Source organism: Delphinapterus leucas, chromosome 1 (genome assembly GCF_059928025.1).
Source record: "Delphinapterus leucas isolate spDelLeu-1000000601 "Yukka" chromosome 1, BTC_Dleu_Yukka2, whole genome shotgun sequence".
In the NCBI taxonomy this organism is placed as follows: Eukaryota; Metazoa; Chordata; class Mammalia; order Artiodactyla; family Monodontidae; genus Delphinapterus; species Delphinapterus leucas.
This window is the reverse complement of record NC_143129.1, coordinates 22,630,143-22,648,174: the sequence shown is the minus strand read 5'-3', so window position 1 is coordinate 22,648,174 and position 18,032 is coordinate 22,630,143. Positions and strand designations below refer to the sequence as shown.

The 18,032-nt window shown below is 39.3% G+C and overlaps 1 protein-coding gene and 1 long non-coding RNA gene across 4 annotated transcripts in view; one reads left to right on the top strand and one right to left on the bottom strand.

Annotated features, from left to right (window-relative positions):
* Positions 1-13,623, bottom strand: part of RRP15 (ribosomal RNA processing 15 homolog) — a 57,261-nt gene extending 43,638 nt beyond the window's left edge. Inside the window, exons 1-2 of the mRNA XM_022579241.2 lie at positions 13,210-13,623; positions 369-643 (exon numbers count right to left, since the gene is read on the bottom strand). Coding sequence (XP_022434949.2) covers positions 369-643; positions 13,210-13,417 — 483 coding nt within the window. The 5' untranslated portion in view covers positions 13,418-13,623. The remainder of the gene's footprint in view (positions 1-368; positions 644-13,209) is intronic.
* The window catches only part of LOC111177475 (uncharacterized), a 97,307-nt gene continuing 92,744 nt past the window's right edge, over positions 13,470-18,032 (top strand). For 2 of the 3 annotated variants that reach the window (XR_016392024.1, XR_002645348.3), the window contains exons 1-2: positions 13,478-14,023; positions 14,799-14,863. This is a non-coding gene — a long non-coding RNA (uncharacterized LOC111177475). Of the gene's footprint in view, positions 14,024-14,798; positions 14,864-18,032 lie in introns of all 3 variants that reach the window. The other variant, XR_002645349.3, reaches the window with a different exon arrangement.

The window sequence follows — 18,032 nt, the reverse complement described above, 5'->3', positions numbered from 1 at the left end:
ATTTTGAGCGAAAAGTAACTAACATGATTCTATTAGTTCAGAATTAATAAAGTTAGTATCTGGACAGCTAAGTTGAATAAGATATTCAAACCCAGGAGTCACTGTCACATGTATAACTACTTGATTTTAAAAGGATACATTTCCTTGGCGTTTACATTTCTATTGCTTTGCTTAGATGAACAAAAAGTGAACATGCTCAACAGAATGATTCAGACTAGATTTCTGAACACAACCTTGGTTATGCACCCTCACATAAAACGCAAGTTACAAACTGTAATGTTAATTGGACAAACACTGCAGGGAACAATCTGGTGCAGATAAGAACTAGACTAGACGACCTAATCTACAGAACAACTGGTAGGACACACCTGTTTTCTTTTCTCTAGTCTCTCTTGCTTTAACTTCTCTTTTTCCTTTTCCAGCTCCTTGTTTTTGACCAGAATGGTGGGTTTACTTTTAGGAGTCTTCTTGTTAAGGATTTTAGCCATGGCATCTGCCCAGCCCACATTAGTTCCAACACTAGCTTCTACAGCATTTTCACTGCCATCGTCACAGGGCTCAGCTTCATCCTCATTGTCAGCTTCTACTGCTTCTTCACCAGAGGAAAAGTGATCCTCTTCCGATCCACAGCTTCCTACAGAACCTAAGAGTAGAAACAAATTAAACTTTAAAACCAGAGGCAGACCTTGGCAAGGCCATGGTAAGACCCCGGGGGCCCTTCCTAAGGCTAACGGTTCTCCATCAGTCTCCATTCTTGCAAGAGGAGACTTTGCCGAGTCCCACAGCTGCAGTAATAGCGGAGAATGGCAGGACCCTCCATCCTACTGCCATCCTCCCCCAAAGACCTGGTCCAGCCATGTGGACGGGGAGGCCGCAGTGGCTTCAGCACCCAGGACCCAGGGAGTAGAAAAAAATCCAACAGCCCCACCACGTCTTGTCATCAAGGTGGTGACAGACGCTGACACGGTGCCAGTGCAGAGTGTGTTCAAATCCCCAGGCTTTGTGTCATTAAACTACTTGAAGAGACTAATGAAGGTTACTTTAAAAACAAATAACAACAAAAACTTTAATCTGTCAAGAAAATGGTATAGTGATCCCATGGCACAGAGAAGTCAGATTAAGTTCTCTGAGGGCTTTGGCCCAGATGTTTAAAATTCTGAATTTGTGTGCAGAAAAATCTAAAAACCAACTTCCTTTTATAGAATCTGCATATGACATTAATCAATTGGGGTGTTTCAACATTTCTGAAAAATAATCTAATGAAGTGATACGTGCCCAGGGTTTGACTGCACTGCTGGGTGACTGAGTGAAAATATCAAGTTCTGGGTTGAGGATACAAATTCGTATACTGTTGAATTTTCTCATGCGGAACCACCAAAACAAGCATATACAGGTTACCAGCAAACTATGTCATCATGTAAGATTCAAATGGCTGGGATTAGAGGAGTGGCCTAAAGAACAATCCAGTTGGTGACCTTACTCAAAAATCAACTTGCCAGGAAGCTCTGGGTACTTTTAAGTTTTGCAGCCTATCTCAAATTCTGAAGCTCACTGTACTTTAACAACAAGAACACAAGCCCCAGCACAGTGTGTGGGTAACTATATGATCCAGAGCCTTCTGAAGAGCTTCTGCTTTGCTCTTCAGAAACCTATGGAACTATTAGGAAATACTTCAAAAGTAGTTTTATATCAGCTTATGGCTACGATCAAAGTGAAAGGAACTGAATGTGTAGTCAGCTCTTCAATTCTGAGTGATCCTCCCTAAACTCTTGACTTTAAGCCATGAATTAAGAGAACTGCTGAAAAGACCTGACTTTTAGCTAGTCATCATTATATTTGCTTTTTGGTATTACTTTTGCATAAACCTTTTTTTTTTTTTTCTTCCCCACGGGCCTCTCACTGTTGTGGCCTCTCCCGTTGCGGAGCACAGGCTCCGGACGCGCAGGCTCAGTGGCCATGGCTCACGGGCCCAGCCGCTCCGCGGCATGTGGGATCTTCCCGGACCGGGGCACGAACCCGTGTCCCCTGCATCGGCAGGCGGACTCTCAACGACTGCACCACCAGGGAAGCCCCAATACCTTTATTTTTTAATTGTTGCGAATTCATGAAATAAAAGGATGGAAAACTAAACATTTAACATATTGAAACTAAACTTGTAACATATTAGAAAAAAGCAAATAAAAATATATAAAACAAAGCATTTTATACACATATAAAAATGAGCCTCAAGCATAGGAGTAAAAAATGAAGTATCTTTGGGATTCCCTGGTGGCGCAGTGGTTGAGAGTCCGCCTGCCGATGCAGGGGACATGGGTTCGTGCCCCGGTCCAGGAAGATCCCACATGCTGCGGAGCGGCTGGGTCCGTGAGCCATGGCCGCTGAGCCTGCGTGTCCAGAGCCTGTGCTCTGCAACGGGAGAGGCCACAACAGTGAGAGGCCCGCGTACCGCAAAAAAAAAAAAAAAAAAATGAAGTATCTTCAAAAGATTAACAGAACAATACATAAACTAGAGTTGAACACAGAGAGCAAAATAATACTTTATATTTTTAAAAAGCATGATCTTAAAACATAAAGTATGTTAATGATATCAAAAAATATTAAAGGAAATGATAAAGAAGCAAGAATCACTAATAATTCTACTGCCTTAATGTGCTGCATATTTCTTAATAAAGAGAAAGAATTTTTTTAAAGAGAAATTAATTTGCCACATATTTAATTTGAAGCTTCCTCTGTATCCTGTACGCTGGGCAAATTTAAGAAATCTGAGAACATGACTAGGATTTGATATGCAAATCTAAGGTGATATAAGAAATCTTACTGCCTGCAATATAAGAAAAAGTATCTAAATTTTGCCAAACAAAAGCTGAAAGCACTATCATTCAATGAAAATCTGAGTTTCTGCTATATACCAGATTCCAGAGTCACATTATTTTTCCCCCAGAAGCATCTCCTAAGATCAGTGTTCCCTGGGAAGTGAGCTGAGAAACAAAGTTTGGAGAACATATTTAGCTGAAAAACATATATGTTAATATCGCATATGTTTATTCCTCAGTCAGCAGCACTAGACAGGCACGAATAACAAAATAAACAATTCTTTGAAAAGTACTTCTTCTAAGTAAGCATTTATCCAAATGTAAAGAGGCACAACAGCTTAAGTTTGTGTCAATGAAGAATCTCTGAGTGATTAAAAGCAGAAGTCTTTACTAGCTCCTGGTAAAATGTCAAAACTACAACACTGACATCTAGTGTTTTGTCCTGATGAATTCACACACAAATTGCAGCGAATTTCAGTTTCACCTACACTGTAAAGGCAGCCAAAGGCTTTATGGTTGTGTAAGCCACTCCAATTTCTCCATTTCTAAACCCTGGCTATTTTTCTTTGGTGTGTTTCTTATCCAGCCTGACTACCACAACATGCATGTGATGGACACAATAAATCCATGACATTTTATAACACCATTTCATACCACCTGCACTTACCCCACCAATTAAAAAAAAAAATCCCAGAATAATTTACTGAAGTCATAATCTTTATTTTATTATTTTTTAAGAAGCTCTAGCTCAGAAGTTTTTAGTCACGCATTCACTGCCGATGGAAATGATGATATTTTATATAAATTTAAAATGCCACTGTAATGAGGTCTTCCAGCATACTAAAAAACAGGATTTACTTCTAGGATACCAAAGATAATCACTATGCAAATCAGAAAATAGAACTGGTCCTTAAAAATCTACTGTAGCCTATGAGGATGAGATTTTTTGAATTGACCATGAACTGATATTTAAAAGAAGTTAAGTGGATGTAGATAAGCAAAAAATTCCTTTGAAGTTGTGTGTGTTATTTTAAACATTAACTCTAATTCTGCATTCTATTTTAAAAATCTGGAAATTAAGGAAGGGCTACAAAGAATGCTTATTGGAAGTAATAACTCAAGGTTCCAACAGAACTTTCTGCATTCATGGAAATGTTCTATTATCAGAGCTGCCCACTAGCCACCAGTCACAAGAGCCTACTGAGTACTTCAAATGTGGCTAGTACAGCTGAGTCACTGAATTTTTAACTTTATTTAATTTTAATTATTTTAAATTTAAAGTGACTAGTGGCTATCATATTGGACAGGGCAGGGTTAGACCTCTGAGATAATGAGGTAGACACAGGCATTTCTCCATCTCTTGCTGCCTTTTCCCCAAACTTCCACCAGCCTTTCAAACTTGCCATCTGTCCCTGATCCCAGATATATGGTTAGCTGCTGGCAGAAAAGTGAGCTTATTTACCTTAGCCTTTGGGATAAAGTTTTTAAAGAAGACTCGCAGTCCTTCAATATTTACCAAGAATCGTGAATGAAGACGAAGGAAGGCGAAAATGAAAAATCAAATTCTCCTCGAAGAAGCCAAATGTTTAGTAGGATATATAAATTAGTTAAAACCGATTGTAAAATTTGGTTTTACAATCTGTAAAATTTGTAAGTGTTCTTCTAAAAGAAAAACAATGAACAAAAGGGTGATTGTTTAGGGGTATCTTTTACAAAGATGATTTCAAGTTGTTTCTTAAAAGTAAAGCAAGAGTTTGAATGACAAGAGAAGGAAAAAGGCCAAAGAAATAAGTTTCTACAATGAAGCCAACTGAAAGAGGCAGGGGACAAGATCACTGAATCTAGAACCAAAAACATCCTAGATTTGAGTCAGTGCTCTGTATTAAAATTAAAACTGTAATATTACTGTAATCATTATTACTGACATTCCAGGCAGAAGAAACCAGCATGTCCAAAAGCATGGGAATGTTGAAGAAGGTAAGATACTTATAAAATAACAAGAAGTTCACACTGGCTGAAACTGGAGATTTGGGGACTGGACGGTAAGAATTAGGTATGAAAAGCTGGTTGGTTTACATAAATAAGCTGGCCTGATTTATCACCCAAGAAATAAAATATACATCAAGCCTCAAGTTCTGCACTATAGGTGTGTACTTCCAGTAAGTGGCCAAACTGCTAGTGCTTTTTTCTCTTACCACCTACCTCAAGTCCTTACTTTTAAGAAAGTTTCTCTATTGGATTAAGAAGGTTGTTCGTTTAAAATACAAATATCATCTGGGAGCATTAAGGCTATTGGTTAACCTTGATATTACTTCACACCTTTAGAATTTACTCTAAATCAAACAGAACTCTCATAAAAATTTGACTGAGATCAGCTAGCAGTGGCTAAAGAGTAAAGACACAGAACTCAGGCTGCCTGATTCAATCTTATCTCCAGACAGAAATCTATGTGAATTTTCTGAAGGTTTTTGTGTTCTCAACCTTAATTTCCTTGTCTGTACAAATGGCAATAAAATAGTATCTACTTCATCGGGTTTTGTGATAATTAAATGAGTTAATATATACAAAGTTCTTGAAGAATGCCTAGCCCATAGTAAATGTTTACATGTCAATTACACACCACACACAGGACACAAACAACGTGGCTGTGGAGAAGAGAGGAACAAAGAAGAAATAACTCTGGTGGCTGGAATCTACAGGACATGTGAGGTGCTGAATGGGAAGCTTTAGATGATCAGTTACAGCACAGGGGTTAAGAGCTCAGATTATAAAATTAGGAAGACTTGGCGCTATGTCCTGTTTCCATTACTTCCTACCAGTGTAATCTTGGGCAGGCTACCTAATCCCTGTGTCTCTGTAAAATGGGAATAAAAACAGTACCTACCTCACTGGGTTGTTATGATGATTAAATAACACAGGAAAAGCACTTAGCACAGCCCTGGCACATAGTAGGCACTAAAGAGATGACAGTAACCAGAAGACAGACAAAGGTACTAGGAACCTGGGAGCCAGAGCAGGGGGGAATCCCAAAAGCTTTAAAAACGATGCCGAAAAACAGCGGGGAAGGGGGAATAAATTTTCCTTCCACTATAATTCTACCCACAGTCTTGGCTATCATCTATAACCCATGCACCAGGCGTTCATGGTGAGAAGCCACCTCTGACTCTATTTCAGAAGTGGACGATGCCTCCATCCTACAGCTTTCCGAGCACTCTAAAACATGTGTTTAGGGCTAGGTGCTATTTAAAACACTTTTTATGCGTTATCATTTAATCCTCACAATACTCTTTGAGTTGCTATTATTATTCTATTTACAAAGGGAACGGTTCTCAAGCTTAAAAAAATGGCCAAAGTCACAAAGTTAATAAGGTAGGATGATAGGGCTGTTGACTTCTAAGGCACTACAAAGCTTTGAATCAAAGATTCAGCTTAGACTAATGTGTACTGAACTAAGGCAGAAAGTATTCACAAAATAGCTTAATAAAGCTTGAATTAAAAAGGAATTTCTCTCTAGGCCACAGGTAACAGAACAGCCATTGCTTGTGCCCATTCTCATTCCACCCCTAGCTATGCAGAGCTCTACAAAACTACTGCTCCCCACTCCAGGTTTAAATCATCTGTTCGATCGATCATGTCACGTGATCTTTCCTGCCCATTAGTACTTAATTTAGAATATTCAAAATTGATACTTGAAAACTTTTTTAAAAAGCATTTACCTCTTAAAAAAAAAAAAGTAAGTTACCCCAGGTTTCCATAAAAATAACCAAAAATAAAATGAAAGTTCTACCACAGGACAAACTATCGGATGTGATTACTATGTGCTATCTGGGCAAGCCAGAGCAGACAGAGCCTGGTAGTCTGTTTCCTGAGTCTGTCCTATAAATTGCTAAACCACTCAAGTAGGACTATGATATACTTCATTTCTTAGGCATGTTCCTTTGCTATTTAAGTAACTTAAACGATGAAGGAAGCTATAAGCTACAGTTTGATGAAAAGCCCATTTATCTGCTAGGTTATTACATCTTGAATACTGTTTTGTAGTTTATCAAAAATGAAGGGATAGCTCCTCGGATCTTCTAAACTGATTGTTATCAAGTCTTGTGTTAGAAGTATATGGCCATTTTTCAAGTATGTAACCAGATAATTCAGAAAAAAATGAAATTACCATTCCTCCCTACTAGTTTATAGGCATATGGACACATTCTGTGAGGGAGGGGTCAATCACTTCATGGCACTGGACCAAGGCTTTTTTCACTTGGGTTGATTCACTGACTACAGAGCTTTTTATTTTTTTTTAATAAAGACTATTAGTTTAAGAAGCAAGTAGGTATTGTGTCTAAACCTCCAACAGTGCATAAATTCCATAAATCTGAGTAGGTCAATGATAACTCAGAGGTAGAGGTTATCACACTCTTCTTTATAATACGTGATATCATCACCAGTGTTCTCATTTTTTTCACGATTTACTGACTGGGAAGCTAGGTGTACCTGTGTTTTTTATTTAGACTACAAACTTAAGAGCCAAGTATATATTGTATCTAAACCTCCAACAAGGTATCAATTCAATAAATCTGAGTAGTTCCAGGTTAACTCACTTAGGGGTGGCATCCTCTCCTTTATAATGCTTGACATTTATGTGTTACTCAAACGTTGACTACAGCATTTTACCTTTCAAATACCTCTGATTCGTGATCATCCGCAATTTTACTACGACCAGATTTCAAACCCTACTGAAGAGTATTACAATTTACCAAAACTTCAGCCTGAATCATTTTGCTATCATTCAAGTTTATATTACATACAACTTCTGTTAATTTTTAACTTCAGCTAAAAATACCTGGTACATGAGAAAAGAGTGTAAAAATCACATTAAGAGAGTTTTCCAGTTTATAATAAATGGATATTGAGTACTACACCATGTTTCAGGATTTATGCCAAGTTCTGAGACACAGCTGTAACCAAAGCTTTCAAGGTCTCTCCCCACTGAACTAGGAAACTTCTGCAAAGTCTGACAAATAATACTTAAGAGGTTTACACTCATAAAAGCACAATTTTCTACCTTTCTTAAACAATGTGTCAAAAGAAATTAAAGCCAGAAGATAAAAAATAAAGTTAAAACAACATATGGGTTATACCTGTGTGTTTTCTATGGAATTTAAGTAGCATCTTGCTAAAGGAAGTTGCTTTCAAATGTTGATATAAGGCACATCCCTATCAATTTTTATGAACCAATTAAAATTCAAAGATAAGTCTCTAGTCTCTAATTCAATTTCCTAATAAAATGAGCTGGTACACTTTAATAATAAGTCTATAATTTGCTGATTCCTCATGTGTCTGAAGTCAGCTTCAATCGCCTGCCTTTATAATCTCTCAGAATCCATTCTCTATAAATTTTTGATAACTTAATAGTTCTGCCAAGGCCACATGTACACAAATATCTGAACTAGAAAAGCTGTTTCCATGGTTCACTTTTTTCCAGAAATATCTGACTTCACAAGAGGAAAAAAATCAACTTATATTAAATAGCAAATTCTGAGTTAAACCAAAGGAAAACGTCCCATCCAAAGGACCTACATTACTGAATTTATTAAATAAAAGGCCCTTTATTATTTATGTCTATTGAAGAGACACATTCTAAATCCTGAAAGAAACAGCAGAGGGAGACAACTAAGTAGAAATCTAAAGGACACAGAGAAGCTGGTTACGAGAAAGTGAAGAAAAAATAGCAGCTACTAGGACAGCATAAGCATGGCTAGGAGGGAGGAGAGCAAATGTGTTAACGGAACGAGGAGTTCAGAAACTGTGACACTAGCGAGCTGGGGGGCGACAAGGTGTGAGCCTTGAGGAGTAAGCAGCCCTCAGATCGTGGAGGCTGGGTATGCAGACTACCACCAGTTCACAATGATATAGTCCATCCTCCTCATTCACTGGCTTCTGTATTTGGGAAAATGAAATTATGAATTCAGCCTTGCAAATATATATATATATTTTAACATCTTTATTGGGGTATAATTGCTTTACAATGGTGTGTTAGTTTCTGCTTTATAACAAAGTGAATCAGTTATACATATACATATGTTCCCGTATCTCTTCCCTCTTGCGTCTCCCTCCCTCCCACCCTCCCTATCCCACCCCCCCATCCCATCCCTCCAGGCGGTCACAAAGCACCGAGCTCATCTCCCTGTGCTATGCGGCTGCTTCCCACTAGCTATCTACCTTACGTTTGGTAGTGTATCTATGTCCATGCCTCTCTCTCGCTTTGTCACAGCTCACCCTTCCCCCTCGCCATATCCTCAAGCCCGTTCTCTAGGTCTGTGTCTTTATTCCTGTCTTACCCCTAGGTTCTTCATGACATTTTTTGAAGGTCTGTGTCTTTATTCCTGTCCGGCCTTGCAAATATTGTGAGGTATCTATGGAACAACTAAGCACAGACAACCCATAGCTGTCAAAATCACTATTATTAATCCTGAATTTTACCAAAAATACATGACTAAATGATTAGATTATGGAGTAAGAAGGACAGAATTAAGAGACAACATCCTGCAACTATGGACTGAACAGTTTTCCATTGGGAGGCACAATGGAAACAGTATCTCCAAGCCTCTGTCTCCGCATCTGTAAAACAGAAACGCCATCAGCTACCTTGCAGGGTTACCAGAGGAAATTCTAATCTTTTTTCTGGAGAAAGCTCCAGCTTATAAACATCACGGTTATCAAGGGCTGGAAGGCTTATTGGGTGGTCAAGAGATGGGACTAGCAGTTTTGTTAGATCAGAAAAAATGTCATGATCATTAATCCAAATATTTATGAGTAGGTGCCTTGTGCCAAACATTAAATGCTTTACATATATGAGCTCATTGAATCTTTGCAAAAATCCTGAGGAGACACTTATCACCTCCATTTTAGGGATGAGGAAACTGAGGCAGGTCACAGTAAATAAGCAGTACAAACACAGGTGCCTCTTATACAACTGAGTAAAAGTGATCATTCATTTCTAGAGATAATACATGGATATTAGGAGAAAAGAAGGAAGGCTGGAATAAGTGAGGAAGGAACGAAGACTACACAGTTAAAAACAGTGGAAGGAATGCTACAGAAATCTGACCACAAAAACACCCCTTAGTGATGGAACCTCCCTGAGTGGAAAAAAAATCTGTCTCAACACCAAGGTTTCCTCATACCCAATCTTTCTTAAGATTCTATGCCCTTGCTCTTTTACTTTCCGGAGAGCTTTTTTTTTTTTTTTGATCATCTCTATCCTCCTGGTTCCTCAACCGTATCAGCGGAGTCAGGGGTCAGAGTAAAGGCTCTAGAGCAAACTTCAGTAATGGTCGTGTCATTTACCAACTTGTTTATCAGCTTGTGCATTGGGGGAGCAAGATAAAACCTCTCTGTGTCTCAGTTTCTTATAAGTAAAATGAGGATAATAATAACCCTGTCTCACACGGTTGTTGTCAGAATTAAAGTGATACATAGGGAGCTTAGAAGAGTACCTAAGCTAATATTATTGTTATTATTACCTAATTCCTCTAACAGTATAGTACACCCAAAATTTATGGTGCTACAAGTTTATTTGGAAGTTGGTTATCTGGAAAATTGAATTCTTTCCTTCTGAAACACAGTTCAAGTGGGGAACGACTCTCTGTCTTCCCTGTACTTTGCTAGTGCAATTCCTAAAAGAGTTTTGCAATTGCCTGATTGTTCTGGCTCTCTATGGCAGTCACCATACAGTTAGCAGTGATGTTTATAAACATGTGTCACCCTCTTGCTTAAAAGGTCTCAAGTGCTCCATACTGCCTACAAATAGAGAATCCTATTTCCTTCATATGGCAAGCAAGGTCCTTTACAATCTGGCTTTATCCTCTGTTCCTAGTCTCAGTGACTCCTCTGAAGAGCTAGAACCATAGCCAACAATTCATCTCAACCTAACCAGCCATGTGTTTTAAGAAGCTGCATGCCACTGTATGTGCTTTTCCTATGTCTGAGAAAACTGTCCTCTCCACCCCCAGACTTAGAAAACTAAGGCTTCGATGAAATGACACCTTACTTATCCATATTCATTCAGCAAGAAAATGTACTTAGTACCAAAATGTGTAAGGAAGGCCCTATGAAAATAAAGATACATAAGACATCGTTCCAGCACTTGAACTTATATCCAAAAGGAGAGAGACACGTTAAAATAAAATAATAATACAGTACATTGTAAGTAATATGTATCAGATAGAAGGAAGCAACGCCTAGGCTGGGTTCTATAGGATATGGATTTCTCTGTCTCCATCCTTACCATTTTTAACTGGACCAGGATCATGGTAACTATAACCTTTATAATGAGCTCTTAATAATACTCAATACATTGTATTACAGTCCTGTGTTTAATATCTATCTTCCCGAAGACTAATTCTAGGGCAGGAATTTACTCATCCTTTGTATCCTCAACACCCAGAGGGTGACCAGAATACAGAAGAACACAATTGTTCACTGAACTGAATTGAATAATAAGGTCTCTATATTAGCCAAAAGCCTTCTTAACCCAAAATGTAATTGAACTATAATAGCAAGAGAACCCTAGAACCTAATCATATTTACAATAATGCACTGAGAAGTCAGGACAGCTCTAACTTGAAATTATCCAGTACTTGAATAGAGAAATCTACTTTCCACCTAAATCTGTAAGCAATACTGATATTCTGCTCCAAATGCAGTAGTATTTCTTTCTCTGACAACCCCACAGGAACCAGTCTATTGAGTTCAAAAAATATTGGGAGGGCTTCCCTTGGTGGCGCAGTGGTTGAGAGTCCGCCTGCCGATGCAGGGGACACGGGTTCGTGCCCTGGTCTGGGAAGATTCCACATGCCGCGGAGCGGCTGGGCCCGTGAGCCATGGCTGCTGAGCCTGTGCGTCCGGAGCCTGTGCTCCTCAACGGGAGAGGCCACAACAGTGAGAGGCCCGCGTACAGCAAAAAATATATATATATATTGGGAGGTGTTCCAATCCCTGCTCAATGAATTGTCTGTTTTCCTTAACTCCTTTGGCAGGAGATAAGGATTCCAATTACCTAGGGACTCCAGTAGTATATGACAGTTTCTTCTTCTTAGTCCTGGAAGTCGAGGTTTATTCACTTATTTACTTAAATAGCTGTGAGGGATCCACAGCACGGCAGGCACTGTCTTAGGCACTGGGTACAGAGCAGTCTCTCCTCTTATGGAACTTACCTTCCAGCTGGGAGAGACACACAGCAAATATACAGTATGCCAGAGGGTTTGAGAAATGCTGAGGAAAGTAAAGCAGGGTAGTAACTCAAAAAGTGAAGGCAGGGAGACACGGAGAAGAGTAGGGGTGTACATTAGATAGGGCGGTCAGGGACGAGTCTCGCAGACAAGGCATTGAATCAGAGACTGAAGGAGTGAGCGAGCGAGAGAGAGCCATGCAAGCATCTGAAAAGTATTCTAGGCAGTGACACCAGCAAGTGCAGAACCCACGGTGTGAGAGTTATGTTTAACATGTATAACAAACCACAGGACATCAATGTGGCTATAGTAAGGGGCAGCGCAGAGGGGCAGATGACGAGAGAGATGCCTGAACTAGATCATACACAGGCTAAGGACTTTGGATGTTATTCTGAGATGGGTGGCCACTGGCTCATCTTGAGCAGATAACTGACATGATCTGAGGTACATTATAAAAGAATAGGTCTGGCTGTTACAAAGCTCTAGACAATACAAAGGAGCAATCACTGGCAGTAGTAAGTCAGGGGTCGTCTGCGACCCCTTTAACCTAAGAAGCTAGCGCCAAGAACGATGGTAAAGAGTAGAAGCATGGACACATCATGGTTGAAAGCCTTAAAATATATTTCCTTCCTTTCAAGAGCAAACGTCTCTGAGAGAGAGAGTTATCAACTGCTACTTTTAGCTATTCTACTTTAACCACCTACTCTTCTTTCATTTACTATCTCATCTCTTAACTCCCCAACAGATGCACGCATCTACCGCACAAGAAAATTCAAGTATACCATCCGTCTTCCTCTTTCGGCCTTTTGCTCCTTGCTCCATATGAGAACTAACTCATTCTTGTAATTCCAAATATCCCCCTTCCTTTCGTCCCTTGCTACTGTAAGCTTCGTTTTGCTGCTATAAGAAGGAGCAGTTTCATCTGTTTTAATTAATTACAGTGACGATAAAAATGTCTAATAAAAGAACTTGGAAGCTTTAACACGCAACAGGGACCCTTCCCTGAACACCACTTTCCCAAGCCTTCTCAAGGAGCCAAAGTCGCCCCTTCGCCGTCCTGAGGAGACGAAATTCGGGCGGCTAGCGGCAAATGCATTCGCATCCCCTGCTTCCCGCAAACTCATGCCGGCCTTTCCTCTGAGCAGCCAAACTCAGCCCTAGTACGTTACCTTCATTATCGGTAGCATCTTTGTCCTTATCTTCCAGCTCCGATGCTGCAGCCGGGGATATCATTTTCATCTTCCCCTTCTTCTTTAGTGAATTTTTCAGCTTTTTCCCCGCACTCACACGTGACTCTCGAACGGCCGCGGCCATGATTCCTAACCGGAAGCGTTCCGTGAGCGTTGCGTCCGGCTGTAACACAAAGGACTTCGGCATCTAGTTCCGGTGATACAAGGTTCCGGGGCGGTGCCATTTAGCCGGGAGTTCTTGGGCTGGAGGCTCACAATATGGATTGGAAAGAGGACTGATTGGTTGTCTTTACGTGCTATCTGCTCCAGTAAAAAACAATAATAATAATAAAAATCAGTGAATATACGTTCTCGGCCGACTCCTCTGCCAGCTCGCCCTTGTCCTGGTCCGCCGCCCCACTCTGACCCCAACCCGACCCGGTCCACTTTCATTTCCTCCCCACGGCTGTTTCCGTATCTGCTGCCGTATTTCATGTTGGTTTATGGTGTTGGACTAACGTCCGGAACGTGCCTACTAAACGCACTAGAAGGGAGGAAGCGAGGACAATCGCGTGAGGGGTCGAAATCTCGCTCTGATTAACTCCTGAGTGGCTTCCAATTGCAAGCCGAATAGAATCTCGCTTTCTTCCCTTGGGTCGCAGGTGTGAAGGGTTCCAGCCCCCACCGCTCCCTGCCACCTAGCTCCGCCCCGCCCGCTCAAGGCGTCCGACCGCGCGGTGGAGACCGAGAAAACAGCAGCTTTGCACTCGGCGGGCTGCTCCTGCCTCCCTCCCGGGGCCAGCTTCTCCCTGAGGTCAGCCTTTGACACCAGCTTTCCCAACCCTGCTTTCCCTCGAAGCTGCTGCCACAAGCTGCCCCTATTTCCTTTCCCTAACTTGTCGGCTCCTGGATAATAAGGACCATATATCATTCACTACCCTACCCCGGAGGCCAGCAACGGAGCCTGGCACGTGATAGGAACCCAAACATATTTTTGGAAGAAATGAATGAATGAATGAATGACAGGATAAAACCATTCACAAAGTTAATGAGTCAAACGGATAATGTAGCAAACTCTTACATCGTGTTCCATCGGCCAGGCGTATTCTAAAGACTTTCCCTAAGCTTAGCATTTTCCTGGAAGAGAATTTCTTGTTTTTCTTTAAAACCCAAAATTTCTAAAGGGGGGGGGGCACACTTCTTCTTTGGGTGCTGTTATCTCTCTGCTCCTTTTATCTGCTATTACTATCTTCTTTAGAGTTCTCTTCACGTCTTACTAGCCAATCCCTTGTTATTCCAATCCTCTGTTAAAGTTAACAATTCTGTATGTTAAACTTTACGAATCAAATTACTAAGTGGTTTCCATCTCCTTATTGGCCTTAACTGATACAAAGATCAGTGTTGTGATGGAAATATTATCAGTACCCAAATACTGTCCCCACCAGCCTGCAGCACCGTTAAACCGTTCCGTTAAGGTTTAGTCATTTTTAGAAGAGTGGGGGTATTCAGAGTAGAGTTCCTTGTTAAAAATGCAAATATTTATAGGGCGATAACAGATAAAACAATTTCTTCTGGATGATTTGTTGCAGCTTGGCTGATGTGAGTGCATTGAAGAGCTTTGAACTACTGGACATGGAACAGATGAGAAGGAGAGGTAATTGCACAGTGTATCCAGAGCAGGGGGTGCTGGGTCTGCAAGGTCTGCATGCTCTGGAAAGATATTCTGGGTTAAGTAATAATTCTTGTGTTCTCTACAGAGAAAGGAATCTATAAAAGGAGAGTGTAAAGAGAAAGAAGATATCTCAGAATCATAGGGAATATCATCAATGTTGCTATGTGGGAAGGCATAAGAAAGAGGGATGAGGATAGAGAGTTACGAGAAGAGCAGTGCTAGGTCTCTAAACACTAGTGGACACATTCTCCAAAAGAAGTGATTGTCATCAAATGTGGACTCACAGGAAAAGAAATCATAACTATTTAATTGATTTGTCACTTTAACAAGAGATGTAAAGGAAAACTTAAAAAAAGAAAAAAAAAAAGAAATGATGTACTATATTCCTGAAAGACAGATCAAATTTTCTAAAGCAATTTATTTATTCCAACAAAAGTGCCATTGCAAAGTTTGGGGAGAAGAAAGGAAAAGAGCAAAGTCTTGATAAAATAATTCTAAGGTTCAAAATAAGTAAATGATAATAATATTTTTTAAAAAGAGGAGTCTTGAGACAAAGCTTGCCTGTTCAGATATTAGAATATACTATACATAAAGCTACAATAATTAAAATGTACAGATCAAAAGAAAAAATAAGTGATAATGAAACAAATTCTAGAATATGTAAAAACTTCAAATATTATGCAGGAACTATCAGGAGGAAAAGAGAGAAGAGAAAAATCCTGCAAAACTTATTTTAGTAAAATTAACTGTTTAGTGAGAAAAGAAATTAGAGGCTCACATCTTACCCTAAAATTAATTCCAGAATTAAATATGAAATAAATATAAGGAAAATAAAAGAAGTGAAAGTCTGATTTATTGGATTGTAGAAACAACTTTCCAAGTTTAAAATCAATGGAAGTAATTCTGAAAAAGAGAACAATAGATGTAATTATATAAAAACCAAAAACTGTGTATCTAAGAAAATGACCAAAATATAAAGGTAAATAGAATGTGAATAAGACAGAAAATCGATTTTGAGATGACTACATGAAGAATTCATATGACTTTCACATCTGGTCAAGGTGGAGTAACAGGGAGCAAATTTATCCTCCCACCTGAAACAAAAAATAGACAAAATAAACAGAGCAACATTTTTCAAGAACCAGACATTAGATAATGAAGGATAATGACCAATGAGAGGTGGGAAACAAGCTAGGTGATCCCATGATCTCCTCAGCATACTGCTTGGAGAAAGTTTCCAGACCTGGGCACAGAGAGAGGGGAGCGAAGCTGAGCCTGGAAGACTTTTCAAGTTGGAAAGATACAGCTGAGAGTCAGGGAAGACCAAGGCAACTAGAGTTAGCAGGATAGAGTACCAGAGAGAAGAGAGACAACTCAGGAGATCTGTGAAGAGGCTCCCTCAGGGATTTAGGTCAGTACTGATCAACACATACATGTGAGAAACTACCCAAGAACCACCCAAAAGAATTAGAGTCAACAGCTACTTATGCTCACGTGGGACTGGGAATAGTGCCTATTCCCACCAGCCAGACTGGCAAAATCTCACAACTCACAGGGTATTGGTTAGAGCATCTATCAAAAACTTAAGGGTATGAGATTTTATCTTATTTGCAAGGTAACAAGAAGCCTGCCAAAATTTCACGAATGCTGGTAGAAAACACAAGACTTTTGGGTAAGAGTGGAAGGGCAGATTATTTATTATTCAGAGCAATAGCAGTAGCAAGAGTATCAGCAATTTTTTAGACAATTCTCCGAGCCCCACCGCAGAGTGACTCAAAAAGAGCTAGATAACATTTGCACATGCAATGGGTTGACTTACAGGAGAGGGGCTTGAGCTATTTACAATAGCATCAAAACCCACAAAATACTTAGGGGTAAAAGATGTGAAAGACCTATATGCTGAAGACTACAAAGCATTGCTGAGCCAAAATTAAAGAAGATCCAAATAAATGGAGAGGTCTACCATGTTCATGGATCAGAAGATGCAACATTATTATCAATTCTTCCCAAATTGATCTATAGATTCAATGAAATCCCAATCAAAATTCCAACAGACTTTTTTTGTAGAAATTGAAAATCCGATTCTAAAATTCATATGAAAATTCAAAAAACCTAGAATAGCAAAAAAACAAATGAAAAAGGACAAAGTTGAAGAGTTAGCACTATATAATTTCAAGACATTATAAGCCTACAGTTATTAAAATGGTATAGTATGGCCATCAAGTAGACAAATAGATCAACTGAACAAAATAGAAAGTCAGGAAATAAAAGCACACACATATATATATACTTATTTATATACTGATTCTATATATATATATGTATATATATACTGATTTCTATATATATATACTGATTCTATATATATATACTGATATATATATAACGAAGAAAGATCTAAAATCAATAATCTAAGTTTCTACTTTAGGAAACTAGAAGGAGAAAAGCAAATTAAATCAAAGTAAGCAGAAGAAAAGAAATAATAAGCGTTAGAGCAGAAATCAATAAAATTGAAGGGAGGATCTCAATAGAGAAAATCGATGAAACCAAAAGCTGCTTCTTTGAAAAGATCAATAAAATGGATAAGCCTCTAGCCAGGCTAAGAATAAAAGAACTTCAAGAAGTTCAAAAATTACAAATATTAGAAACAAAAGACAGGACATCACTACAGATCGTATGGATGTAAAAAGTATAATAAAGGAGTACTATGAACAACTCTATGTCCACAAATTTGATAACCTAGATTAAATGGACCAATTTCTTAAAAGATACATTTTCCCCAGATTCACACAAGAAGAAATAGACAATCTGAATAAGGCTGTATCTCTCAAATAAATGGAATAGATAATTAATAACCACCCCAAACAGAAAACACCAGGCCCAACTGCATTCACTGTTAGGGACTGAATTGTGTCCCCAAAGTTCATAAGTTGAAACTCTAACTGCCAATGTGATTATATTTGGAGATAGAGTCTTCAGAGATAACTGAAGTTAAATCAGGGCCTATGGGTGGGCCTCAATCCAACAGGACTGGTGTCATTAAAAGAAGAGGAAAAGATACCAACGATGCATATACACAGAAAAGGTGGCCACTTATAAACCAAAGAGAGAAGCCTCAGGAGAAACCACCCCTGCTGGCACCTTGAAGCCT